General features: G+C 40.1%; 3 protein-coding genes, 1 long non-coding RNA gene and 1 other non-coding gene across 7 annotated transcripts in view; 1 reads left to right on the top strand and 4 right to left on the bottom strand.

Annotated features, from left to right (window-relative positions):
• LOC126028124 (cytochrome P450 2B11-like) overlaps positions 1-27043 on the bottom strand; it is a 114894-nt gene that overhangs the window by 54301 nt on the left and 33550 nt on the right. The window contains exon 9 of one of the 3 annotated variants that reach the window (XM_049787174.1): positions 25916-26225. The exons of 1 other annotated variant lie outside the window; for it this stretch is intronic. In XM_049787174.1, coding sequence (XP_049643131.1) covers positions 26038-26225 — 188 coding nt within the window. In that variant the 3' untranslated portion in view covers positions 25916-26037. Of the gene's footprint in view, positions 1-25915; positions 26226-27043 lie in introns of those variants that run through there. One more of the 3 variants, XM_049787175.1, reaches the window with a different exon arrangement.
• On the bottom strand, positions 6817-7102 carry LOC126028175 (ATP synthase membrane subunit K, mitochondrial-like). The gene has a single exon (XM_049787224.1). The coding sequence runs from the start codon at positions 7100-7102 to the stop codon at positions 6938-6940; it is 165 nt and encodes a 54-aa protein (XP_049643181.1). The 3' UTR covers positions 6817-6937.
• Positions 12441-13040, bottom strand: LOC126028177 (cytochrome P450 2B11-like; the record flags this gene model as incomplete). Its single annotated transcript, XM_049787226.1, has 2 exons — positions 12441-12609; positions 12903-13040. Coding segments are annotated over 2 exons (303 nt in total), but the record flags the coding sequence as incomplete, so codon positions are not given.
• On the bottom strand, positions 24375-24490 carry LOC126028959 (U5 spliceosomal RNA). Its single transcript, XR_007502626.1, has one exon. It is a non-coding gene; the product is annotated as a U5 spliceosomal RNA (small nuclear RNA).
• The window catches only part of LOC126028188 (uncharacterized), a 104892-nt gene continuing 103549 nt past the window's right edge, over positions 25701-27043 (top strand). The window contains exon 1 of the long non-coding RNA XR_007502399.1: positions 25701-25871. This is a non-coding gene — a long non-coding RNA (uncharacterized LOC126028188). The remainder of the gene's footprint in view (positions 25872-27043) is intronic.

Here is a 27043-nt window from a genome sequence, read left to right on the forward strand (position 1 = left end):
GGCTAAATGTGGAGGATTAACATGAAGGGCTTGAAGAGGGTTTGTAAGGTGTTAAGAAAGAAAAAAGAGGGACGGGTTATCTATGATGGAGGGGACGACACTATACTATATGTACACTATATGTAGATATTGTATCTATTTTGGACTGAAATTCGACTGACAATGATATGGCATGCACAGACACTTGTGTGCCTACATTGGCAGCCAAATAGGTCCATGGATTATATTTGAAAAGCTTCCCTAGGTGATATGGGATAGAACACTTGAAGAGAAGGAAAAAAACAGAAGAAAAAAAAAGAAAAATGTATAGCTGAAAAATATGCTGTAAAAGGTCCCCCCTCCTTACTTTTTAAATCCATTTTAGACCGGTTATGATTGGTAAAAGTAAACTAGATCGGTGAAAGGAAGAGCTTAGGTTCTGTGTATAGTATTCTTAAGAGCAATCATGGATTTCCAGTCAAAACAACTAAGTGACATGGTAATGAGCACTATTTAGGGAGACTGTACTATGAAATTTATATTATATTTATTACAGATGAACATTAAACAGCTTTTAGTTCAGCCACTAGAACCCACGGTATCTATTCTGACCATGCAGATGGAAGAAGAGTATTAGCTATATGCTCCGCCTGCACCAGCAACAAATGGACAGGAGATGAAACCCTGGCTCTCACAGATCCCAGAGGAATGGGCAGAGACAACAGGACTGGGGCTGGCGGTATTGCAGCCCCCGGTCGTGGTAGCCTTAAAAACTACCGCTTCTCCTATTCAGGTTCGACAGTAGCTGATGAGCAAGGAAAAAAGGGAAGGCATAAGGCCTCACATTCAAAAATTACTTCAACTAGGAGTTTTGGTTAAATGCCAGTCAGCATGGAACACCCTGTTGCTTCCTGTTAAAAAGCAGGGGAGGGGGGAATATCCGCCAGTACAAGATCTTAGGGCTATTAACAGCCATGTAGAAGACATACATCCCACTGTGCCTAAACCCTACAACCGCCTTAGCATGATGAATCCAAATCCAGTATGGTATACAGTGTTGGATCTCAAGGACGCATTCTTCTGCTGAAGACTCCACCTGAGTAGGCAGGCACTCTTTGCATTCGAATGGAGTGACCCTGAGATGGGAATATCAGGGCAGCTGACATGGACTAGGCTGCTCCAAGGGTTAAAAAATTCTCCCACTATTTTTTTTTTGTTTGTTTTTGGGCCACACCCTGTGACGCTCAGGGGTTACTCCTGGCTATGTGCTCAGAAGTTGCTCCTGGCTTCTTGGGGGACCATATGGGACGCCGGGGGATCGAACCGCGGTCCGTCCTAGGCTAGCGCAGGCAAGGTAGGCACCTTACCTCCAGCGCCACCGCCCGGCCCCCTCCCACTATTTTTGATGAAGCCTTACATCAGGATTTAAGTCTTCTCAGGAACCAGCACCCGGAGGTGTCCCTCCTACAGTATGTCAAAGACTTGATGCTGGCTGGGGAAACTGAGGCAGAATGCAGAACCGGAACAATCGCGCTACTGCAGAAGCTGGCCAGGTTGGGATACCCAGCTTCTGCCAAAAAGGCCCAAATCGGCAAGCAAGAGGTAAAGTTCTTGGGTTACACCCTCAAGCAGGGACAAAGATGGCTTATGGAGGAAAGAAAGAAAACTGTTATGCCAAATATGGCCTAAAATATCTCCTGATTTTTGTAGACACCTTTTCAGGATGGGTAGAAGCCTTTCCCTCTAAACATGAGACAGCCCAGGTGGTGACCAAGAAGATCCTGGAAGAAATTTTTTCTCGCTTCAGATTTCCTCAGGTATTGGGGTCAGATAATGGACCTGCCTTTGTGGCCCAGGTAAGTCAGGGACTGGCCAGGGCCCTGGGGATTAATTGAAAATTACATTGTGCTTACCATCCCCATAGCTCAGGACAGGTAGAAAGAATGAATAGAACAATTAAGGAGACCTTAACCAAATTATCTCTTAAAACTGGCAGACAGGATTGGATAACCTTCCTGCCATTCTCCCTCTTTAGGGCTAGAAACACTCCAAACAGAGCCCTGTGCAACCTAACCCCGTTTGAAATCTTACATGATTGCCCACCCCCCATGAGGGAGATAACTGATTCTCATGACTCTTTTTTTTTTACCACTGCAGTTGCCACCCACCTGACTGTGCTGGCAACTCTGCAGTTGCAAGTTTGGAAGCAGCTCCGGCAAGCCTACTAGCCAGGGAAACTATCACCCCTTTCAACCAGGAGACCTTGTACTGGTACAAAGGCATCAGAACCGGACCCTGGAACCACAGTAGAAGGGCCCCTATGTTGTCCTCCTGACCACCACCACTGCAATTAAAGTGGACAGCATAGCAGCGTGGATCCATGAGTCACATCTCAAGCCTGCACCTGTGTCATCTGAGCAGAATGATTGGCGAGTGGAAAAGACTGATAATCCTCTTAAGCTTCACTTGTGCCATCGAGGTAAGCGACTCAGTAGCCCCCCTCCCTGGGTAGCTCCCCTTGCCAAGGGACGTTAACCCTCATCAACCGCGTTTGGTTGGGAAGTACTCAACAAAGAAGGGAATTCAGTCTGGGCGGCCCAAGGGTGCCACCCTCTAGGAACTTGGTGGCTCGATCTTCACCCAGTTAGTGGCCGAGGAAGACAAATGGGACTTAGGGTGCACTACAGAGGCAAGAAGATGTATGCTGCAGCAGGCTGAATTTTATGTGTGTCCCCAGAGAAACCAAAAGGGCAAGTTAATAACAAGGTGTGGTGATGCTAGCGACTACTATTGTAGTAAATGGGAATGTGAAACCACAGGTCAAGGTAGTTGGAACCCATCTTCCTCTTGGGACTGGATCAATGTAACCCATAGGGACCCTGCTCTAGGAGAAGACTGATGCAGACAAAGGCAAGCCTGCCAGCAGCAGCACTGCAATGCCCTAAAGATAAGCTTTACTCAAAGTGGCCAGTAACTAAACAGGCTTGCTAGCTGGATGAAGGGACGAACTTGGGGATTTAGGCTTCACCTTACAGTAAATCGAGGATTCTTGTTTCAGGTCCGACTACAGATTAATCCTGTCTCCACCTCTGCAAGCCTGGAGCCAATTTCCCCTGTAGAAAGGCCTACTATACTAAAATAGAGAGTAACCGAACTTCTGAGCCAAGTATTTCTCCAACTGTTTCCACTCCAGCCAGCCACTTCTCTAAGCATCCCCCCATAACTCTTTTTAACCTCATTCTTGGGGCATATTCTGTTCTTGATGCCACCCAAAGCGAATTAACTGAATCTTGCTGGCTCTGTCTGTCAAGTGCCCCACCTTATTATGAGGACATTGCCATAGATGGAAACAATACAGTTAACAATGGCTCCCAGTGTTCCTGGAAGGATACCCACCAGTTAACGGTTCAAGAAGTGACAGATTGGGGACTGTGTGTTGGCACTGTCCCTTCAGACAGGCAGTCTTTATGTGCCTCTACCCAGACTATAGCATTCACTGGACCTGGCAAATATCTTTTTACCAATGCCTGGCGCTTGGTGGGCCTGCAATACAGGTCTTACCCCATGCATTTCAGCTTCTGTTTTTAAGCCATGATCCGTTTATACCCCAGAGTGTTGTACCATGATGATCAAACATTTGAGAACCAGGTAATAGGAATTGGCAGAAGGTTTAGGAGAGAACCCATAACAATCACGCTGGCAGTGCTTCTGGGAGCCGGAGTGGCCACAGGAGTCAGAACTGGTGCGGCAGCACTGATCAGAGGGGCAGAACAAATTGATCAACTAGACATAGCAATTAGGCAAGATTTACGAGAAATTGAAACCTCAGTCAAAGCCCTCAAGGACTCGCTTGTCTCTCTCTCAGAAGTAGTGCTCCAGAACAGGAGGGGACTCAATCTTCTTTTTGAACAAGAGGGAGGACTGTGTGTGACCCTAAGAGAACTGCTGTTACAACACTGATTACACAGGTGTAGTCCAAGAGTCTATAGACAGACTCGAAAAAAGGTTGAATGAAAGGGGACAAAGATCCCGAGCACAAGACGGCTGGTTTCAGTCCTGGTTTAACAGCTCCCCCTGGCTCACTACTTTACTTTCTGCAATCACTGGCCTGCTTATTGTTTTATTACTTTTATTAATTATAGGCCCATGAGTGGTTAATAAACTGCTTGCCTTTATTAACGAACACATAGGGGCAGTTAAGCTAATGATCATAAGGCAACAGTACCAGCAATTAGAGGAGGACGAAATGATCGAACTTTAAGATTAAAGTTATGATCCTCAGGGAAAGTGGGAGATGATAGGGATAAGACGTTTTTGCTTTTTATAAATGCGTATAGTTTAAGTTTGAAGTTTCCCTAAGTTTACAAGGCATCCTATTTCCTGATCTTCAGAGCCACAGGCTAGCATTGGCCGAAAGAGATAAGAACATGGTTCTACTCAGTGTATGCCCAACTTGCTCATGCTTTCTGTTATCTCTGCTTGCAAAACTTTCAGTAAAGGTGATCACCCCCGCCTTCATCTTTTAAAGTAAAAATGTAACCTTGAGTTTAATATTTTCCTGTAGGATAAGTTTTTTTTTTTTTTTTTTGGGCCACACCCGGCGGTGCTCAGGGGTTACTCCTGGCTGTCTGCTCAGAAATAGTTCCTGGCAGGCATGGGGGACCATGTGGGACACCGGGATTCGAACCAATCACCTTTGGTCCTGGATTGGCTGCTTGCAAGGCAAACGCCGCTGTGCTATCTCTCTGGGACCATAGTAGGATAAGTTTTAATGATTGTTTCTTTATGTAATTTTTAGTAGTTAAGTTTTAACGATTGTTTCTTTGTGTAACATTTAGTGGTGGTCTGTTAGGTTTTAACAATTGTTTCTTTGTTTGCTAAATATCTCTTACTTTTAACTGAGTTGTGCTATATTCCTAAGTAATATGTAACAAATGAAATACTTCTTTCAGAGATATGCTGACCCTTTGAAAAGTACTCTATAAAAACACTGCTTAAGTGATGGTTCGGGGTGGGCCTTGAGTTTCAACTCTTGGGTCTGACCCTGGCACCAGAAAATAAGTCACCTTCTGTGAATTGCAGGGATTTTGCTTTCCTTGAAACACTTGAGTTGCCACTTGAGAGAGGGGGACTGATCCCCGACCCCAACATGTTTAATATATTATTGTTAAAATTATATGCTTTAGTGTGAGTGTTTGTTTTGGCAGGTCACTGCGTGGTGTGGCTCTCTGACTCTCACAGTTTAAAATTTTGGTTCTTTGTGTTGAACTTGTTTGCCATTCCTGATCTAGGTGGCCATGTGCCCTGCAGTTCTAAGGCCATGAGTTCAATCCCTAGCTTATATGTGACCCAAGTACAACCCTGAGGGCAGAGTTGTGATAAGGTGAGGCTGCAAAAAGGATTTTTTTGTAGAGGTGCCAGGAAGGAGAAAGAAAGAAGTTTGTGTAGATCTGTCTGAGGAAGGCAGATATGGAGAGAGGGAGGAGCTTTCTACAGAGGGAGAGATTCTTTTATATATACATATATATATATATATCTTTATTTAAACAGCTTGATTACAAATATGATTGTAGTTGGGTTTCAGTCATGCAAAGAATACCACCCTTCACCAGTGCAAGATTCCCATCACTAATGTCACAGTTCTCCCTCCTCCCCACCCCACCCTCGCCTGTATTCTAGACAGGCTTCTAATTCATAGGGAGAGATTCTTAATAATAAAACTCAGGCTACTTGAGCTCATTGTGAATATCAATGTCGGGGCAGGAAGCGAATCTTGTATAATGGAGGAATTCTGCTCATCCCAATCTTCATGGGGGTGATGTCCACATCTTTAGGGTCCTTTGTGGTAACCAAGGTAAAGTTCTGCAGGATGTTGGTGAAGAAGAGAAATAATTCCATGCGGGCCATGCCTTCTCCAAGAAAAAATGCGCTTTCCTGTGGACATATAGGTAAAGGTGTGGATCCTGGAGTAGGGTTCATACATAAATGCCCTATGTCATTTGGAAGTAGAGACTTCTGCGTCCATTTCAACAGATACATCTGGGGTTGACCTCCAGTTGCAATGTCAAATGGGTTTTAGGAGACCTTAATCCCTAAATTTACTCACAATCTCTGGTATCTTTACAACACACACTTTTCAGATGGAAACTGTAACTTTCTGAAATTCGGAGTGATCCACAGTGTGTGGACTCACATCAGGTTGATATAGTGGCATCTAGTGTCCTTCTAGACCTGCTGGTTAGTGGGAGTCTAAGGTTTCCCTCAGGTTCTCCAAATTGTGAAGATTCTCACCAGTGAGTTAAAAAGTGGATGTGGGGAGCATGGACAAAGCAAGATATCCTGCATTGCTCTCTGCCTCCTAATCAACAAGATGCTGACCTGGGAAAGGACTAACAATGGGGTTTCAGGTTCTTTCTAGGTTTCTGTGTGGGGTGAGACTCTGAGTTCATCTGAACATATTTTGCTGGTGCAGCCAGATATTTGAATGCATAGCTTACAAATGACCATTTAGCTTTTCAGATGATATTTCCATAAGTAATTCCATAAACCATTTGGTTTGTTTGGGGGACACACCTTGTGGTACTCATGAATTCTTAATGTCCCTGAAATAACTCCTGGTTGATTCAGGTGACAGCAGAGAAAGCTGGGGTCAAATACATTTCAGCTGTGTGCAAGACAAATGGCCTACTTGCTGTGCTATTGCTAGGTCCTGATCATTCCATTACAAATCAACTTTTTATCTTCCTCCTGGATATCCTGCCTCACTCTTGGGATTTCCCCATGGTTAAACAGATTTCAGTTATCTCTGTTTCTCTACCATATTTGTTCCGATTGGTCTTTTTTTCCCCAGATTCATAATTTATTGTACAAATTATCATATAATGAGTTATTAGCTTCTTCAGGCAGGGGAACTGAACAGATGAGGTACAGTTTATTTAGAATCCATTTTATGTTGCCTTCACAGCTGGGGTTTTTTAGACTTTAACTTGAAGTACAAGACCAACAAAGCTATTCCTCCATATGTGGCCAGCACACAATTCATTCTACCTGTCATAGTATAAGAGTTGAAGAATTTTTTAATACCAGTGAACTGGAATTGGGCATCAACCTCTGGACCGACCATGTTCACAACCTGGCCAACCTGCAGAGAGCTGCTGTCATGTCCTCCAAAGCTACTCCCTCACCTCTGCAGGCTCTGGCTGGAAGTGGCCGGAAGCTCTGTGCTCCTTCAATGGGCCGCAGCTACTCACTCCCCCGCGACAATTCCTGATTGATCTTTTTAAGGCTCTATTTCATTCTCTCTATATATCCATTTTTATGCATTTTCTTATATCTATTCTATTTTATTGTCTTTCTTGTCTTTCTTTAAGATACTTCTTTCCTAGATCAATTTGGTCTGTTTGCACTCTGTTATTATGTCTCTCAACATATAACATATATGGTCCATATATATTAGTAAGCCCATTTTTTTATCTCTCTAAATCATCTCCTTCTACCAAATAATTTCTCTTTTGGAGCTTCCACTTGCACTGCCTCGCAGTGTCCTCATTTCCCTACCTCTCTGCACCTCAAATAATGTCAAGTAATCTTCACTTCCACACAACGTGTTCTCACTCCCACTCAAGATGAAATGATAAAGGTAGTCAAAGCACTGGGTATCAATGTGTCCTGGTGTCTAAATATACTTTATATCTCAGTTAAATTTAATGTAAATCAGTCCTGGGACTATTTTTTGGCTCTTTTCTATGAAAAAATGAGGTACCTGAATATCTGCATAAACTTTATCTTCATTGCCCAACAGTAAAAATAGCAATAAGTTGGAGCATGTTGAGATAGTAAAGAAGATCCCCCAGTTACCCTGTTATTATGCTAATGCTCCATGCTGTGTCCACCTTCATCTTTTGCCCTTGCTGTTCTTTCTGCAGACAGTACTCTTCCAATTACAACCCAAGACCACCCCAGTGCTTAGGAAGCCAAACTTGAAGAAAACCTTTACCTTGCTGAACACACAATTTGTATCCAAATCCCTAGAAAATTACTTACAAAAATTGAAGCTCATTATCCCATGAGTGTGCCTCTTAGTGCTCTACTGTACCAAGCATGACTAAAAGACTGCAAGCATTCATTCATTAAAGAGACCACATTTTTGACACCATCTAATCAGTTTGGTGAGCAATTTGTGTGAAAAATCTTGAAAAAGTTTCTTAGCTTATGATGACTTTACAATACTTTGTCTTCAGTACCCAACAGTTTACTGGGCTTTAGGGGTGTGAAATAAATATGGATCTGGTGAGAGGTAGACAAAATTAAATAAATCTTATATCTATGAACCTGGCATGGAAGTGAAATGGGTCATCAAAGTAGTAATAACAGTGAACATTCTGAGTGAGTTCTCATTTCAGAAAAGGTCACTACTAAATCAGCTTCAAATGACTAGATGCCCTGGTCCTTGGTGTCAGAGAATGGTCTTACCTATTGAAAAAGGCATGAAAGCTTCACACTTCTTGAAGGCCCCATTGGCATCTAGAAAATGCCCAGGATTGAAGGTTTCTGGATTCTTGAAGTAATGTGGGTCAGAGAGAGCAGTGCTCAGGACTGGAAATACTTCAGTACCCTTAGGGAAGATCACAAGATCAGAAGACTTTGTCAATTACTCCCTCAACTACAGGTGGAGTGCAGAAGAATAACACCCTCATAATAGAACCATAGTGTTTACACTTGGAGGTTATAAGAACTCACATAAGGCATTCCAGATTCAGATTATTCTCACCTTTGGGATTATGTAGCCTCGGAAGTGTGTATCCTTGGTGACAATATGAGGCATAGCAATAGGGGAAAGATCCCAAAATCTCTGAATCTCATGGATGACTGCATCTGTGTATGGCATTTTAGTTCGGTCGTTGAGGGTGGGTGCACGATGCGAGCCAATTACTTGGTCAATCTCTTTCTGAACTTTCTCTGAACACAAGAGGGGGAACGTGAGCTACATTCAAAGAAGCATGTAGCAAGAAAATTCCTATTTTATTCCATAGGCAAATGAACCAGGGAACCCTATAGGAACTATTACAACATTTCTTTCTGGAGGGGATTTTTCAGATTTGCATGTTTCTCTTCTTTTCTGTCTCCTGAACCTCTCCTGAGAGAGCCAGGAGGGGTCCAGCAAAAATGGTCTCCTAGAGGCACCCAGGCCTAAAGGCCAAGAAAGATCAAGTGAGTAAAAACTGGCTATCAGAGGCAACAGGCAGAGAGTCGATTCCTTTGTCTGTGAATGTGGGAGGAGTCTGCCCCTCTTGTGAGATTAGCAACTGGGAGAGACTAAGGGGAACTGTTGGCTTTGCATGTTTCTCTTCTGTTTCCTGAAGCTCTCCTAAGAAGGCCAGGAAGAGCCCAGCAAAAACTGTCTCCTAGAGGCTCCAGAGGAGCATGGCCACTCTTCGCTTCATGGCCTTGTGCTCTTTCTAACTATTGAACCCCATCAAAACATGCAGAAAAAATTACACTGCAAGCGTGACAATGGGGAAACCTCCCAGGCAAACACCATGCATAGAGAATGAAGATGATAACTCTGATGATCCAAAAAATATCAACCATCTAATTAATCTCTCAGATAAGGAATTTAAAATAGAAATGTGGAGGAACCTCATGGAAATAAAAGAAAACATAACTTTAGCTGAACAGAACACAAAGACAGAAATCAGAAAACTCTAAGCTGAAATAACAGATCTGAAAAACATGTTAGTTGAACTGAAAACCTCAATGGAAAGCCTCTCCAACAGGGTGACAGCAGCCCAGGACAGAATCAGTGAACTGGAAGATAAAATGCAGAACAACTCCACATAGCAGAAGAGATTGGAAAAGAACCTTAACGCAAATGATCAGATAATGGAAAAAGTACTCAAGGAATGTGAACAGATGAAAATAAAAGTCTTTGATAAACTCAACAGAAACAATATAAGAATTATTTGAGTCCCGGAGGCCCACGAAGGAGATCCCCAGGAAGAATCAACAGTCAAAGATGTAATCACAGAGAAACTCCCAGAGCTAAAGACTTTATGCAATCAAATCCTGCATGCCTGAAGAGTACCAGCTAAAAAAGACCCGAAGAAAAAACACCCCAAGACACATCGTAGTCAAAATGATGAATCCCACAGATAGAGAAAGAATACTGAAAGCAGCAAGATCAAAAAGGGAAATTACATTCAAAGGAGCATCCTTAAGATTTACAGCAGACATGTCACAAGAAACTCTCAAGGCCAGAAGACAGTGGTGGGATACTACACCCAGCTTGACTCATGTTCAGGTTTGAAGGAAGGATACATAGCTTCACAGATAAGCAACAGCTCAGAAACTTTACAGATGCAAAACCAGCCTTAAAGTAAAAACTGAAAGATTTACTTTAAGACAAGACAGACCAACAGACACAACAAACTTATACACATAGATGACATTAAATCCTATGACAATCATCTCCCTCAGTGTCACTAGACTAAATGCACCAATTAAGAGACGCAGAGTGATAAAATGAATCATAAAGATGAATCTAACCTTCTTCTGCCTACAAGAACCACACCTGAATAATCAGAATAAACAAAGAGTCGAAATAAAAGGCTGGTGGAAAATCATCCAAGCAAACAACACCCTTAAAAAAGCTGGGGTGGCCATATTAATATCAGATGACACAAACTTTAGACTCAGGAAAGTAGTGAAACTTCATACTAATCAAGGGATATGTGCAACAGGAACAAATCACACTACTAAATATATATGTACCCAATGAGAGACCAGCAAAATATCTAATACAATTATTGACAAATTTGAAAGAGGACATCATTAATAACACAATAATTATGGAACACCTCAACATGGCCCTGTCAACACTTGATAGGTCAACCAGATTGAAACAAAAAATATACTAGCCCTAAAAAAGAGAAATGGAAGAAAGAGGCCTAGTAGATATATATAGGATACTCTATTCCCAGAAACCTGGATACACATTCGTTTTTTATATCTTTATTTAAACACCTTGATTACAAATATGATTGTAGTTGGGTTTTAGTCATGTAAAGAACACCCCCCTTTAGCAGCACAACATTCCCATATTCATTGTCCCAAATCTTCCTTCTCCCCACCCCACCCCGCCTGTGTTTAAATAAAGATATTAATAATAAAAACTTCTTTCAAGAAGTACTTAACATGAAAAAATTTTCTATCCAAAACAAGCATTGTTGCACACAGCACAGGACTAAGAAGCAACAAGAATATTCACTCTAGAAAACATGTTTTCTATTCATGTGTGTAGTTAGGCACAAGTTTATTGCAAATAAATTATACAGCTTGTATAGAGTTTCAGATTTAGTACTTGTAACCAAAAACAAGGTAACATTCCTCTCTAAGCTGTGTATATTATGAATAAATATTATGTGTACTATAAATTATTGACCTGTTTCACAAAAAACTTAATAGTAAAATAACTCTAGAAAAAATAGCACCTTGATAATAAAGGAATACATCAATTGATTAATGAGAAGAAGAAATAATAAAAGTTCATCATCACAGAATGCTGATAACAAATATATTAATTAATATATATATAAAGAGCTGGGAGATTATTCAATGAGCTGAGGATATGTTTTCCATATCCTCAAAATCTGGCACCACATCTGTTAAACAGAATTTAGAGTGGATCCCAAATAGTACTGGTGGAGACCCAAAATAAAAAATTCATAGTCCATGATATCTCCAGATTGAAGTCAATCAAATCCTATGAATGAGTGAATAACTAGGTTGATGAAAGTATATGTGATTGAACAAATTAAAGAGGGTATTGCTAAATTAAGAAATATCAATGAGTGAATTTGTTGTTATACACACAAAGGATTAATACATGAATGAATCCGATCACATCTTATTAAAAATAATAAATCAGAGATTGAATATCAATACAATATCATGGAAGTAATAAATAAATTAATGTTAAACTTAGAAATGGTGGAACAGATGACTTAAGGATGAGTTGAAGTAAAATTAGAACAAAGCAATAAATTTAATTCAAATGATAATATATATAGGAATAATGAATTAGCTAATAGATAACATGCTGCTCATTGAAGGAAACATTAATAAATAAATATATCATCCAATTAAGTGAATGAAAGTCAATGTTTAAATAAAACCTGGGTGATAAAATCTAAGTGCATACTTGTGAAATAATGAATAAAATAAGATAGACAATTGAATGTGTGGGCGAATAGATGGATGCAGGTGTATAAGGATGAAGAGAATATGGAGGGGTGAGTTGATAATTAAATGATGAGAAAAATTGTACAAACATGTCAACAAAATCTTGGTTCATCATCCCAGATTATTGACTGGATTGGGAGCACATTGAAACCCTTAATGCTTCACTTTGAGAGCCACAGCGACATTTTTGGACAGAAATTCATAAAGGAGATAGAGACCCTTTTCTCAAGAGGCCCCATTCTGCCCACCTGCAACATCAGGGTACTTGAGCATGAGCAGGCATGCAGAACGGAGCGTGGTGCTGGTGGTTTCTGTGCCAGCAAATAAGAGTGCGAATGCACTGATGACGAGCTGCTTCTGATCAAAGTAGGTATTGGGGTCAGACTTTTCCTTTATAAGAAGAAAAAATTCAAGTCACAGAACTTGAAGCTTCTGTACACATGTAAAAATCTGGCTTTCTCATCTGTTTCCTGTTTTCGCACATCCTTCAGCAAATATGGCTGAATTGGTCTCTATGTCTCTTTTTCCCCCTATTATTTGGTGCCCTAACATATTGCATTTTTCCAAATATCCCCTCTCCGTCTGTACTTCCATTCCTGCCCTTCTCCTAGTACCCCATTTCTTTCCCTTCTCACTTTCCATCTTTGCTTCCCACCCATCACCAAGTCTCTCCGGGGTCCCACTTTGTCCATTCGGATCAGGAAGGTGTCAATGAAGTCCCTGGGAGCAGTGTAGTCCAGGGTCTCACGGTGATTCTCCACACTACGACTGATGAAGGCGATGATTTCATGCATGTTTTTGACGACTTGTCGATGTGAGCCAGGAAATTACCTCAAGAAGCCAGAGAAGAGCTCAAACATCTGTGGGCGAGAAGGGAAAAATGGAGCCTTTGTGCCCTTGTTAGAAAGTCACAGTGAGTGGCAAGTATACTGGTCTCAAATTCTCCCCAGAATCTATCTATTTCTGTCTGTACTTTTGTCCTTACACTGATTCTGTATTCTCAACTTTTTCTATTTCTCTCTCTTTTTTCATTCACATACTTATTGATTTCCAAATTGGAATGAGGAGTTGTATAACGTTCATATCTTTCATTAATGGAATGGAGAATAATACATACTTGGAGACCTTTTCACCAATTTCTATTCCATGTTCCTTTCTTGTTTCTTTGTGTTTTCATCTCTTCTAAACTCTCTTAATATGGTAGTTGACATCAGCGTCTATTTTGTTCAAATCGCTCTTTGATACTTCCTGAATCTGTACATCTGTCACTGCATTTCCCTGCTTCATCCTGCCTCTCTGCATCTCCAGAAATGATTACATGATGCAGCCCAATTCACTTATTTGGGTTTAGATTTTTACTAGTATGTCTGATATTAAGTGTCCTGTTTACATCTTAGCAAATCATTGCCAGAAATGCAAATCTATAAAAGTAAGATGCAAAGTTGCTCACTACATCTTCCTTGAAAGGGAACTATCACAGTTATCTGGATTCTCCAGCTCCAATATTTAATCTCTCCTCAAGTTTCTCTGTTGATGAGACCATCACAACACCTCACAGGGATCTCTCCTGATTTCTCAACTTGCACTCACACTGGAGGGGATGAAACCACATGTAGACTTTCTTTTTAATCTACTATCATGCTGAGGAAAGCCTGCTACAGGTTGCACTGTACATCTACATTGGTTTGTTTGGATTTGGAGAAAATAGCAGTGTTCCACAATTACTCTTAGCTGTATTCAGCAATCACTTTTCTTGGTGCTCATTGGAAAATTTGTGGTTTTGGGGATTGTGCTCTGCTAAGCCATGCAACAGCAGCTATTTGCCTACTGTATGATCAATTAAAGTCCTTATAACTTTAAACACCCTCAACAACATAATTGAAACTGTGCAGACCAGTGAAAAAGTGTTCATCATCATTGATTCTGATGCAAAAAATAACAGCAATGAGTTATCATCTGATCCAAGTGAGTTCAGAATTATCCAGAAGACTGGAAGCATTCTTCTTGAGGATCAGAAATAAAGGAACTCTTTCACTGTTGGGGAGAATCTTATCTGCTTTAGCTCTGTGGAAGGTAGTCATGGACACTTCTCCAAAAAGAATAAAAATACCCATAATAAGAATACCCCAAAATTCTATTTTTAGCATTTCTACTCTAAACTCAAACATATTAATTCAAAAAGATAAATGTATTTTTATATTCACTGTGGTGCATAGTATAATTAACAGGCTATGGAAGCAGTTGATCAATTCAATGATAGAATAATGGATAAATAAAGTGGGGTATGTTTGTAAAATACAACAGTAAGAGGTGATGAAATCAGAGTATGTAGCAATGTGGCTGTTATTGGTCAATTATAGGTTAAGTAAATTAAAGGGAGAATAAATACTGGATAAACTTTAATCTACTTTGTATTCTAAAGACAGAAAATGAGATAGACTGTTATGTTGGAAAAGGGGAGTTCTTTTGACTTGAGGTAAATCCCTGTTAACATTTCAATAGACCAATTTCTCTCTGTTGTTAAAACATGTTTCTCTGTGATATTGATAATACCTTTTTCTTAGGGATTGGGACTGTTGGACTGGACATTTTTGACATAGTGTCTTCTTAGGCAATTCTATAATGTTTCTCAAATAGTTTTTATTAGGAATGGTGATTTCTTAGTGATGGGTGTGATCACAGTAGAATTGACCAAGCTATTGGTCTCTGTTTTTAGTTTACTTTTACAGGATGTAATTTCAAGGTAAGAAAGATTAGGCCCAAAGAGAGAGCTTATTCCTGGAATCAGGCTGTAAACCATAAGGACATTCCAATGAAGGACATCTTGCATTCCATCCTGAAGGGACAGAGGAAGGTGGAACCAAACTGACATTCCAACATGGGGACACCTTGGTCCCCAGAGATGGCAGATGGCCCTTGAAGATTAGAAAGGAATAATTGCACACAGTCACTAAAAAAGAGAATAACACATAGATGGCACAATAGGTATAGAATAAGGGTAAAATCTAGTTTAATGCTATTATCGCTTCTGTCACTGGCTTGCTTGAAGTATGATACAATAAAAAAGGTCCCCTTACACTAATTTCTCTGGTCACTACACTGTCAAGGGAACGGGTTCTTCACCCTGTACATTAGGAGACCACCTGAAGGGTCAAACCCGTATCTCTGCATGCTATCTGCCTAGGAGTTGGGGGTTAATGATGTCATGAAGGGGCTGAACAACCCCCCCTTTTTTTTAGCCTTTTCTGTAAAAAAAAATCGTTGTATGATTTAAACTGTATAAACCTATGAAATGCTTTACCTGTATGCACATTATCATATAAATTCCCTTAAATGTTTGTGACTTTGGATCCTCGGGGTCTCACTACAGACCAAATTCCTGGCTTGCAGTGACATCCCAGAGATCTGGAAAGGAAATAAATCTGTGTTGCTGATTTACATCTCTGAAGGTTTGTGGTCTCTAATAAGTCGGTGAAGTCTCCCAAACTGCGGGCATCCCGGACCCCAGGCTTTCTCCGTGGGTCCTGTGTTGTCCCAGACCTTGGACCTCCCCAGGCCCTAGACTCTCTTGGTCCCTTTATAATAGAAACTTTCTCCCATCATGGTTAGAACTTCAAGCACTCAACACAGGGGGGTTATATTTTTAAGCATTCTGTACCATTTCACCTGGGTCAGCTTTTTAACTGTGACCCATGGATCGATCCTCTATCATCAGTGTCTATGTGTGTGCATAAATGTGTGTTTTGGCCACCTGAATGTCTGTCTAATTTCCGTCTGTAATATACATAATTGTTGCAAGTCAGCCCCTGAAGAGGTTGACTGATGGAGGGATGGAGGATGAGGTCTTTCCCCTTCAGCTTGAAACACGCATCTGCCACCCTGTCTAGCCGACGGTTCTGAGGTGAAATGGTGGGTAAACAGCTCGCAGACGTCAGGCTTGTGGAAATATTAGCTTTATTCAGTGGACAAGACTGAAGTCCAAAGCCTCAGCATCAGTTCCTGCCAAAAAGCCTCTCGCCTTCACAGACCCTTGTTTTTATCCCCCAGAATCAGGTACCACCCAATGGTGGGATCAGATACCACCCAATGGACGAAGCAGAATCAGGTACCACCCTAGGGTGGAGGCAGAATGCTAAGTCACACCCTAGGGTAGAGCATAATCACCGATCAGGTTAGGGTCAGTAACATAATAATCCCCTAAAATATTTACATACACAACACATAATGTTTGTTTATGTTGTATATTATCCTTTCTCCTTATAAATAAACCCTCCTTCCTCACTTCACTTATCACCTTACACATTCTTTTCTAGCCCTTCTCTCTCTCACCCTATCTGTTTTTTCCCCCATTTTAACCCTTTTTACCTTCAGTTCTTAACTTCTCAAAAAGAGGAACACTCCCTCACACCAGCCAGCTCCCAACCAGCTCTCAAAGTGAAAAGATAAAGTCTCAGCCTGAGAAGATGCCACTACTTGCTGCTGATTAGCAATCCATGACATCTTTTCTCCCACCTTCCTTTGTTGCAGACTGTTGTTTGCTACCAGATTAGGTTCCTGTTAAGTGCTCAGTCGAGGTCTTTATTTGATATGTGACTAGTAGGAGCCTTTTTTTTTTAGACTCCACAAGTCCAAATCACAGGCTGAAGATGTGCTCCAAATTTTAACTCCCCCAGACTATTGCAAAAGACTTAAAGGGGACATGTATAGCTCCTATGAATATTTCTTTGGATGTATTTCTTTTATAGATATAACTCTTACTGTATATCTTATTATGTAGCTGCAATTTCCGCATTTTGGGGGAGTCATTTAGTAGGAAATTCTAGTAGATATGTTTCTTTAGTGTTCTGAGTTCATATTAAAACCAGTTTAATGGAATTATTTAGCTTGTTATTTTTACATATTCACTAGTCAAATGCACTAGTCATACCATGTGGCAGTGATGGCAAACTGGCATGTAAGAAGGTCCACAATTAAGATATGTGGCGAGGAGGGAGGCAAGTGTGCCGGTGTCTGTTTTGCAGCTCACCTGGCAACAGGGCTGGACTGGTCATTGGGAGGACTGGGCATTGTCCCATTGAGCAGTGGTCCATCCTCCTGTGCTGGCTGCAGTCCTGTGAGTAGATGTTTAGCCTGTCTGTCTTCCCCTTAGTAGCCTATGAGCCAGGCAGTGTGAGAGGGGGAAGTGGGGGGAGAAAGAGAAGCTTCATACTGAGTCTATCACAGAAACTCAGTGAGGCTGTAGTGTGACTCCACATGTGACACCTGTAATCAGGAACAGTTCCTAGTGCTCCCATACTAGAGAGGTGAGGATATGGGTGATGTTAATGTGTCTAATAATGTGCTCCTCTGTAAAAACCTCTATATCTTCTATGGAGGACATGCTAAATTGGAGGAAATAAAAAAGCTGATTATGATGATTGCATAGAGAATTTCAGTAAGCAAGAGGAGGGCTGGACTCTCTGTGAACAACCAACACACAAATTCTCTGTGCTGTACCTTATGGAAAACTCAATATAGCAAAAAATAGTAAGGTGTATATGTAGCCCTTCACAGTGCTTTTGTAAACATCATAATAAAATAACAAAGGCTCCAATAATGAAAAATAAAAGTCTATTTCCCATACACTCAGGTCACCTCTTGATTAGTTGTTATTGTGACTAATCCAATGCTGTATATTCATTAATGTGATTAATCCAGTTTGCAGTTCATTTTAGTTGGGAAATCACAGTCACTTCTCCAATACATCAAGACTAAAAATAAAACATCTCTTCTTAGTCCTCTGCTGTCACATAAACCTCCAGCTCACTAAGCTTGGACATTGTTGAGCTGCCCCTTGTTATCTAGATTTTTCATTGTAAACAGCGTGGACCCTGTGGTTTGGTTTTACTGATAAGTACTTGGCATTTTTGTTTCAAAGGCGAGAGTCTGTCATTGCTTTTGTAGAACATTAAAGTTTGAACATATCGCACGATTATCTTTCCCATGCATTTTCCTTTAAATTACATTGTGTTTTGAAGGATAAAATTGTGCAGTGCACCTCTGAGATGCCGCTAAGCAGAATCCTGCAAATGTTAGCAATCTGAGAATGGCTGCTGATGTCAGTCAACAGCTTACTTGCAACTTACAAAAGGCACCCTTCTACTTCATGTGCTTGGAGGAAAGTACAGATATTACAAACGATGCAGAGCTAGCGCTCATTTTGTGTTATGGTACTGGTGCCATCATGGGAGAAGAACTGGTAAAACTGCTGTCTTTGCCTGGAAGAACACAAAGAATAGATATCCAATGCTGTGATGGAGGCTTTCTGTTCACTAGACATAAATCCAGAAAAAGTGGTTTCAGTTATTAGCGATGGAGCACCTAGCATGGTGGGGACAATATCAGGATTCATTCATTTCTTTGCTAAAGAAGTAAAACATCCACTGATTCAATTTTATTGCATAATACACCAAGAGGTTCTCTTTGCCAAAGAAAGCAGCAAAGAACTTGACGATGTCCTCAAAGATGTAACAAAACTGGTGAACTTCATCATGGCGCATTCTCTTAATTTTCCACAATTTCAAGCCCTTTTTGATGAAGTTCAGGCACAATGTAACACTTTACTGATGTACAATAATGTCCAATGGCTGAGCAGAAGACGAGTGTTAGAGAAATTTCTTGGACAAATTTAGGCTATTTATGAACGAAAAGGGGGAAGACTATCCTCAACTCACCAACATGGCCTGACTTACCAACCTCATGTTTTTACAGATTTTACTAACCACTTTAATGTACTAAACAAAAAATTACAAGGCATGGGAAAAACAGTAGAAAGCATGTGTAGTGATATCAAAGCTTTTGAGAGAAAACTGCATGTTTTTGAAAAAGACCTTGAGAGTGGACAGCTAAAATATTCTCTGAACCTAAAAATACATTTGGATAATTTACAACATTTGTGGACAGTCATAAAAAATACCAGGAAATCCACCATTGTAACCAAAGTAACGGAGAATTTTTGTAAAAGATTTTCTCAGTTCCAGAAGATGGGGACAATCCTTTCATTTATAACTTCCCCAGAAAAGTCCACATTTGAAGATTTTTTTTTTGCAGAAGGTTTGGGCCACACGGGGTAATGCTCAGGGGTTACTCCTGGCTATGCGCTCAGAGGTGGCTCCTGGCTTGGGGGACCATATGGGATGCCTGGGGATTGAACCACGGTCCATCCTAGGCTAGCGCTTTCAAGGCATATACCATACCTCTAGTGCCACCACGCTAGCCCCGACATTTGAAGATCTTGATCTTTCCTGCTTACAGTGGTTGAATATTCAAAATTTGAAAATGGAACTACTGAAATTTCAAGAAAGCTCTATCTGGAAAAGTAAAGTCAATGACTTGTGTGCGGCTCTTCAATGTATTGAATGTGAGAGGGTGACAAATGAAATCACTGCTAGCACTTCTGAAAATGAAATCCTAAAAGCGTGGAATTCTCTGCCAGACAATGTTAAGTCCATAAAAGCACTTGGGATTGCTCTTCTTACTTTGTTTGTGAGCTGCTTGTGAGCAGCTGTTTTTGGCTTTGAATCATATAAAATCTGATGCTAGAAACAGAATAATGGATGACATGAATGCTGCATGTGTTGCTCTATAATTAATGCACTATGAGCCAAGGATTGATAAGTTATCAGCATGCATGCAAAAACAAAAATCACATTAATTTTTTTCAGAGCATGCTCAATGCATGTTTACATGAAGTAGTGTTTTCAGTTAGCAATTAAGATACTTTCTCAGTTATTTAAATATTATTTAAAGAGGTTATTTAAAAAAAAGGGACTTTACATGGTCCTGTTGTATTCCAATCTGGAATTTCCAATAAAAACGGTTGGTTTAATTGACAGATCTTTTGGTTTTTTTTTTTTTACATCATATTATTCGAAATGTAATGATCTAAATAATTTCAAATTTGATTGTAAATTTTACAAAAAAATTTTTACAAAAAAACTCTTTGGGAATACATACCGAATCTTGACACAGTTAACAGTTTAAGAAGTTTATCTTTTTTTTTTTACTCAGGATACATTTGACATATTATGTTAATAATACATTTAAAGCATATTGTGTGACTGAATCAAATATTTCCTAAATTTATTAAATTGAATAAAATTATTAAAACATTATAAATTGCCAATAAATTGAAATTAAAAACAAAAAATTATTAATCAAATTGATTCTCTGACAATACAAAGATCCCAATCTTTAAAAATGATGTTACATAGTTCAGGCAGCTTTATAAAGAGTTTTTAGATACTAAAAGCTCGTTATTAAGGTTTAATTGATGTGTTGGCACTTTGAGCAAATTCTATGGTTTTGTGCGGCAGTTTGGCCACGCTGGCTCATACAGATTAGCCATCACTGTCATATGGCATTTTCCTGGTAGAATTCTGTTTCTGGTGCTGGTGTGGGAAATATTGTTTGTCTCCATTGGTGGAAATCGCAGTTCAGGAGTTGAATAGTCAGTGTTGAATCAACTGGAGACTACACCAAGTTATTATGCCAAGTGTCTAGGGTGTAAGGTCCCGCTGCAGTATAAAAATTTTGTGTTCTCATCTCTATTAGATAAGAATGTTAAGAACTGTTAATTTTTCCCATTTTGATGTGCCTATGCAAAAAAGAGACAGTGTCAGAAGGAGTTACTAGTGTGTATGTTGGGCCAAGGTGTCAAGACACACTGACCCCAGACCATTTAGTTTACATAAACTCTGAACAGAAGTTTGTCAACTAGTATACTGGAGTCTACTAGTATTTATAGTACAGTAGTATATATAGTACACAAATATATATTGTATAGTATATAGTATACCAGTACACTACTAGTATATTGAATGGAACCTGAGGATAGGTTAAATTGCTGCTATATAAGATGTTCAATAATGGTTATGCCTATTAAAGGGATGTATCTAAACAAAATATTCAAAAGAAATTCATATGTCCTCTTTATTTATTTTTGAAATAGACAGGGAAGGGGGAAGATCCGGTGTGCAGCTACAAGCTGTGCAGTCTAGGGTTTTGTGCAATCTAGGTAGGATGGCTTCCAACAGTACCATACCGGGAAATGTCCTCAAGCAGGGGATTTCTCAGGAACTAACTTTGGTAGCAAGCAAAAGTCCACGGTACCGGGAAGTAAAGGCAGAAGGGTCACCAAGAGCAAACCAATAGCAGCAGACTGTCAGTTTCTTCTTTGCTGAAAGTCTGTCTTTTTTTTGGGGGGGGGGGCTTGTTGGCATCTGGGAGGGCTGTGGAGAATGTTTTGCTTCTTGAGGTGTTAGGAAATGAGTAAAAATAGGTTAAATATGAAGAATTCATGATCTATTCAGATATAAAAATCTTTAGACTAGCACCCCCAATGTTCTGCTATCACCTCTGATTGGAAACTGTGATGGAATTGTATTTTTATGCAAATATAAAGACCTTAACTTTGGAAAAGATATGTAATGAATCTCTTCTGGGGTTCCTGAGAACCTGCTGAATTCAAATGCAGTGTGGATGCTATAAATGATAATAATGTGAGAAGAGAAGGACTATGTTCAGGAGAAAAGCTTTAACATTTTTAGCAAATTGTAGTAAAACACCACCAACAACTCTGTAATTTGCAAAATATTAATTTTTCAGAGTCTACACATCTATATGAGAGTTAAAGAATTCTTCAAAGCAAAACTTTCACCATCTTCATGTGGATTCGAATACCTGACTTTTAAACAAATAGCTTTGTGTTATAATATGGGTTGACCTTTAAGGTGTCCTTTATTATTTTTTATTCATTGTGTTATGTCTTATATTTTATAATTGAGTACTGTGTATTATCTCCAACAATTCCAAAATATATACTGAGAACTCTATGTCCTTTAAAAATAAGAATCTAAATAAAAAGTTGTCTATTATAAATATGGAGGATTAACATGAAGGGCTTGAAGAGGTTTTGTAAGGTGTTAAGAAAAAAAGAGGGAAAGGATTATATATGATGGAAGGGATGACACTATACAATGTAGATATTGTATCTATTTTGAACTGAAATTCGCCTGACAATAATATGGCATACACAGACACTTGTGTGCCTACATTGGCAGCCAAATAGGTTCATGGATTACATTTGAAAAGCTTTCTTAGGTGGTATGATACAGAACACTTGAAGAGAAGAAAGGAAAAAACCACAAGGAAAAAAAGAAAAAAAGACTAGCTGGCCAATATGCTGTAAAAGTCTCACCCCTTTTAGTATCCTTTTTAGATCAGTCATGATTGGTAAAGGTAAACTAGATTGGTGAAACTAGCTTAGGTGTGTGTATAGTATTCTTTTTTATATTTTATTTAAATACCTTGATTACATACACGATTGTGTTTGGGTTTCAGTCATGTAAAGAACACCACCCTTCACCAGTGCAACATTCCCAAATCTTCCTCCTCCCCACCCAACCCCCACCTGTACTCTAGAAAGGCTTTCTATTTCCCTCATATATTCTTATTATTAGGATAGTTCAAAATGTAGTTATTTCTCTAAGTAAACTCATCCCTGTTTGTGGTGATATTCATGAGGTGAGCTGTAACTTCCAGCCCTTCTCTCTTTTATGTCTGAAAATTATTATTGCAAGAATGTCTTTCATTTTTCTTAAAACCCATAGATGAGTGACTGCAGGGGTCCTCAAACTTTTTAAACAGAGGGCCAGTTCACTGTCCCTCAGACCATTGGATGGTCTGACTATAGTGAAAACAAAACTTATGAACGAATTCTTATGCACACTGCATATATCTTATTTTGCAATGAAGAAACAAAACAGATACAAATACAATATGTGGCCCGCGGGCCATAGTTTGAGGACCACTGAGTGAGACCATTCTGCGTCTTTCTCTCTCTCTCTGACTTACTTCACTCAGCATAAAAATTCCATGTACATCCATGTATACGAACATTTCATGACTTCATCTCTCCTGACAGCTGTATAATATTCCATTGTGTATATACCACAGTTTCTTTAGCCATTCGTCTGTTGAAGGGCATCTTGGTTGTTTCCAGAGTCTTGTTATGGTAAATAGTGCTGCAAAGAATATAGGTGTAAGGAAGGGATTTTTTTGTATTGTATTTTTTGTTCCTAGGGTTTATTCCTAGGAGTGGTATAGCTGGATTGTATGGAAGCTCAATTTCCAGTTTTTGGAGAAATCTCCATATCGCTTTCCATAAAGGTTGAACTAGAGGGTATTCCCACCATCAGTGGATAAGATTTCCTTTTTCTCCACATCCCCGCCAAAACTGTTTGTTCTCATTCCTTTTTTTTTTATAAACTTTTTTTCTTTATTTAAACGTCTTGATTACAAATATGATTGTAATTAAGTTTCAGTCATGTAAAGAACACCCCCTTCACCAGTGCAATATTCCCACCACTAATGTCCCAAATCATTTGTTCTCATTCTTTGTGATGTGTGCCATTCTCTGTGGGGTGAGATGGTACCTCATAGTTGTTTTTATTTGCATCTCCCTGATGATTAGTGATGTGGAGCACTTTTTCATGTGTCTTTTGGCCATTTGTATTTCTTCTTTGTTAAAGTGTCTGTCCATTTCTTCTCCCCAGTTTTTGATGGGATTAGATTTTTTTTCTTGTAAAGTTCTGTCAGTGCCTTCTATAGTTTGGAGATTAACCCCTTATCTGATAGGTATTGGGTGAATAGTTTCTCCCACTCAGTGGGTGGCTCTTGTATCCTGGGCACTATTGTCTTTGAGGTGCAGAAGCTTCTCAGCTTAATATATTCCCATCTGTTAATCTCTGCTTTCACTTGCTTGGAAAGTGCAGTTTCCTCCTTGAAGATGCCTGTAGTCTCAATGTCCTGGAGTGTTTTGCCTATGTGTTGTTTTATACATCTTATGGTTTCAGGTCTGATATCGAGGTCTTTAATCCATTTGGATTTTACGTTAGTACATGATGTTAACTGGGGGTCTAAGTGCAATTTTTTTGTAAGTGACTAGCCAGTTATGCCAACACCAATTGTTGAAGAGGCTTGTTTTTTGCTCCATTTAGGATTTCTTGCTCCTTTATCAAAAATTAGGTGATTGTGTGTCTGGTGAACATTCTCTGAGTATTCAAGTCTATTTCACTGATCTGAGGGTCTGTCTTTATCCCAGTACTATGCTGTTTTGATAACTATTGCTTTTTAGTAAAGTTTAAAGTTCAAAACTCAGAATTGTTCCTCTCCACGGAAATTTTTAGTAAAAGGTGAAAGATTATTGCAATCTGAAGAGAAACCAGAGTAAGACCGTGCTCTTTTGGAGCCTCTGCAAGAGTGAATTTTCTGGGCCCTTTTCGGCCCACTCCAAGAGGTTCAGGAGACAGGACAGGAGACAAACACACACAGGCAGCACTCACAGTTTCACACAGTCGAGCCCCACTATGCCAGCATAGATTTTCCCAGCCTGACTTCACAAACAGGGGACCTGCCTTCTGTGAAGTACTGCTTATATGTGCTTTTCACTTTAGGAAGCAGTTCCTTGGCATTCCGGCCCCTTGAATGAGCCTCTGGGAGAGCGAATTTTCTGAGCCCCTTTTGGCCCAGTACCAAGAGGTTCAGGAGACAGGACAGGAGACAAACACACACAGGCAGCACACACAGTTTCATACAGTCGGGCCCCACTGGGCCGGCATAGATTTTCGTGTATAGTATTCTTAAGAGTAATAATTGATTTCAAGTCAAAATAACCAAGTGACATGGTAATGAGCACTATTTGGGGAGACTATACCATGAAATTTATATTAATTTGTTACAGACAAACATTAAACAGCCTTCAATCAATTGATTGATGGGTTACAGTTAAAAAGCAGGCCCAGGTGAGATGGGACATAAAGTATAAAAGGGAGAGAGAAAGGAAAGTGGTTAAAGCCAGGGCAGATTTTTATTTTCTGGTCCAACCTGGTTTGGTGAAGGTAGATGTCACATTTCTGCAGAAAGCCTACCTAGGATAGATTGTATATAGAGCATTCTAGAAGATACATGGTATGGTAATGAGACTGTACAGTTAGTATAGACCATGCACTATTATCCAGCGGGATAATCACGATTTCTTTCATGTAGGCACAGTTATGAGCATTATGGAATAGTCAAGGTAGATTACTAGCATAGCCACACAGGTTGGGTTAAAAGGGCTGATGAGGATGGGAAAATCTCTTTTGTAAGACCAGGGATGGATTCCTGTAGGCAGGGCTCCTTGCCCAGCAGAGGTACATTCCTCCAAGATGGCAATGGATTCAAACAATGTGACTCTGGAAGCCAGAGCTCAGACCTGGCTTAGATTACCTGAGATGACCCCCAGTGGGCAGGGTTACTGCACAGGGTTCCTTTTCCCAACCCCCATTTTGGACCCACTTTTCTGTTTCTGGGCTGGAGTGGTCTGATTTCCCCATTGGCCAGTGAAGGCTCTGAGGATAGGGTCCCAGAGGTAGGACTCCCAGCCCAGAAAAGGCACTTGACTTCCAGATGGCAATGGATTTGTGACTTCTTCATTTTAATCCAGTAATATCCTTGTTGAACTTCTGATTTAGAGCAAATCAGATACCCAGAGATAAATCAAGGTAGACCATGTACCCTGAAGTTCTAAGGCCATGAGTACAATCCCTAGCTGATGTGTGACTTGTGATAAGGTGAGGCTGCAGAAAGGATTTCCCTGTAGAGGTGCCACAAAGAGAAAGAAAGATCGAAGTTTGCATAGGTCTGTTTGAGGACGGCAGGTCTAGAGAGAGGTAGGAGCTTTCTACAGAGGCAGAGATTCTTAATAATGCATCTCAGGCTACTATGACCTCATTGTCACTATTCATGTCGGGGCAGGAAGCGAATCTTGTACAATGGAGGAATTCTGCTCATCCCACTCTTCATGGAGGTGATGTCCACATCTTTAGGGTCCTTTGTGGTAGCCAAGGTGAAGTTCTGTAGGATGTTGGTGATGAAGAGGAATAATTCCATGCGGGCCATGCCTTCTCCAAGACAAATGCGCTTTCCTGTGAACATAGAGGATCCCTGGTGAAGATATGGATCCTTGGCAGGACTCATAGATACAGTGCTCTGTGTCATTTGGAAGTAGAGACTTCTGTGTCTTTTTCAACAGACACATCTGGAGTTGACCCCCAGTTGCAATTTCAAATGGGCTACAAGGAGACCTTAATCCCTAAATTTACTCACAATCTCAGGTATCTTTACCACACACACTTTTCAGATGGAATCTGTAACTTTCTGGGATTTGAATGATTCACTGTGTGCCTCTCACATCAGGTTGTATATAGTGGCAGCTTGTGTCCTTCCAGAGCTGCTGATCAGTGGGAGTCTAAGGTTTCCCTCAGATTCTCCAAATGTGAAGAATATCACCAGTGAGTTAAAAATGCAGATGTGTGGAGCATGGACAAAGAGAGATATCCTGCATTGCTCTCTGCCTCCTAATCAGCAAGCTGCTGATCTAGGAAAGGACTAACAATGGGGTTTCAGGTTCTTTCTAGATTTCTGTGTTGGGTGAGACTCTGAGTTCATCTGAACATATTTTGCTGGTGCAACCAGAGATTTGAATACATAGCTTACTAATGACCACTTAGCTTTTCAGAAGGCATTTTTGTAAGTAATCTTATAAACCATTTGGTTTGTTTTGGAGACACACCTTGTGGTACTCATGGATTCTTAATGGACCTAAAATAACTCCTGGCTGATTCAGGTGACCATATAGAAAGCTGAGATCAAACACATTTCATCTGTGTGAAAGACAAATGACCTACTTGCTGTGCTATTTTTCAGGTCCTGAACATTTCATTACAAATCAGCTCTTTATCTT

This window comes from Suncus etruscus, chromosome 14, assembly GCF_024139225.1.
Source record: "Suncus etruscus isolate mSunEtr1 chromosome 14, mSunEtr1.pri.cur, whole genome shotgun sequence".
Taxonomy (NCBI): domain Eukaryota; kingdom Metazoa; phylum Chordata; class Mammalia; order Eulipotyphla; family Soricidae; genus Suncus; species Suncus etruscus.

What these genes read in the sequence shown, in the direction of transcription:
- LOC126028175 (XM_049787224.1), bottom strand. Translation starts at nt 7,102, where the DNA reads ATGGTCGGTCCAGAGGTTGATGCCCAATTCCAGTTCACTGGTATTAAA.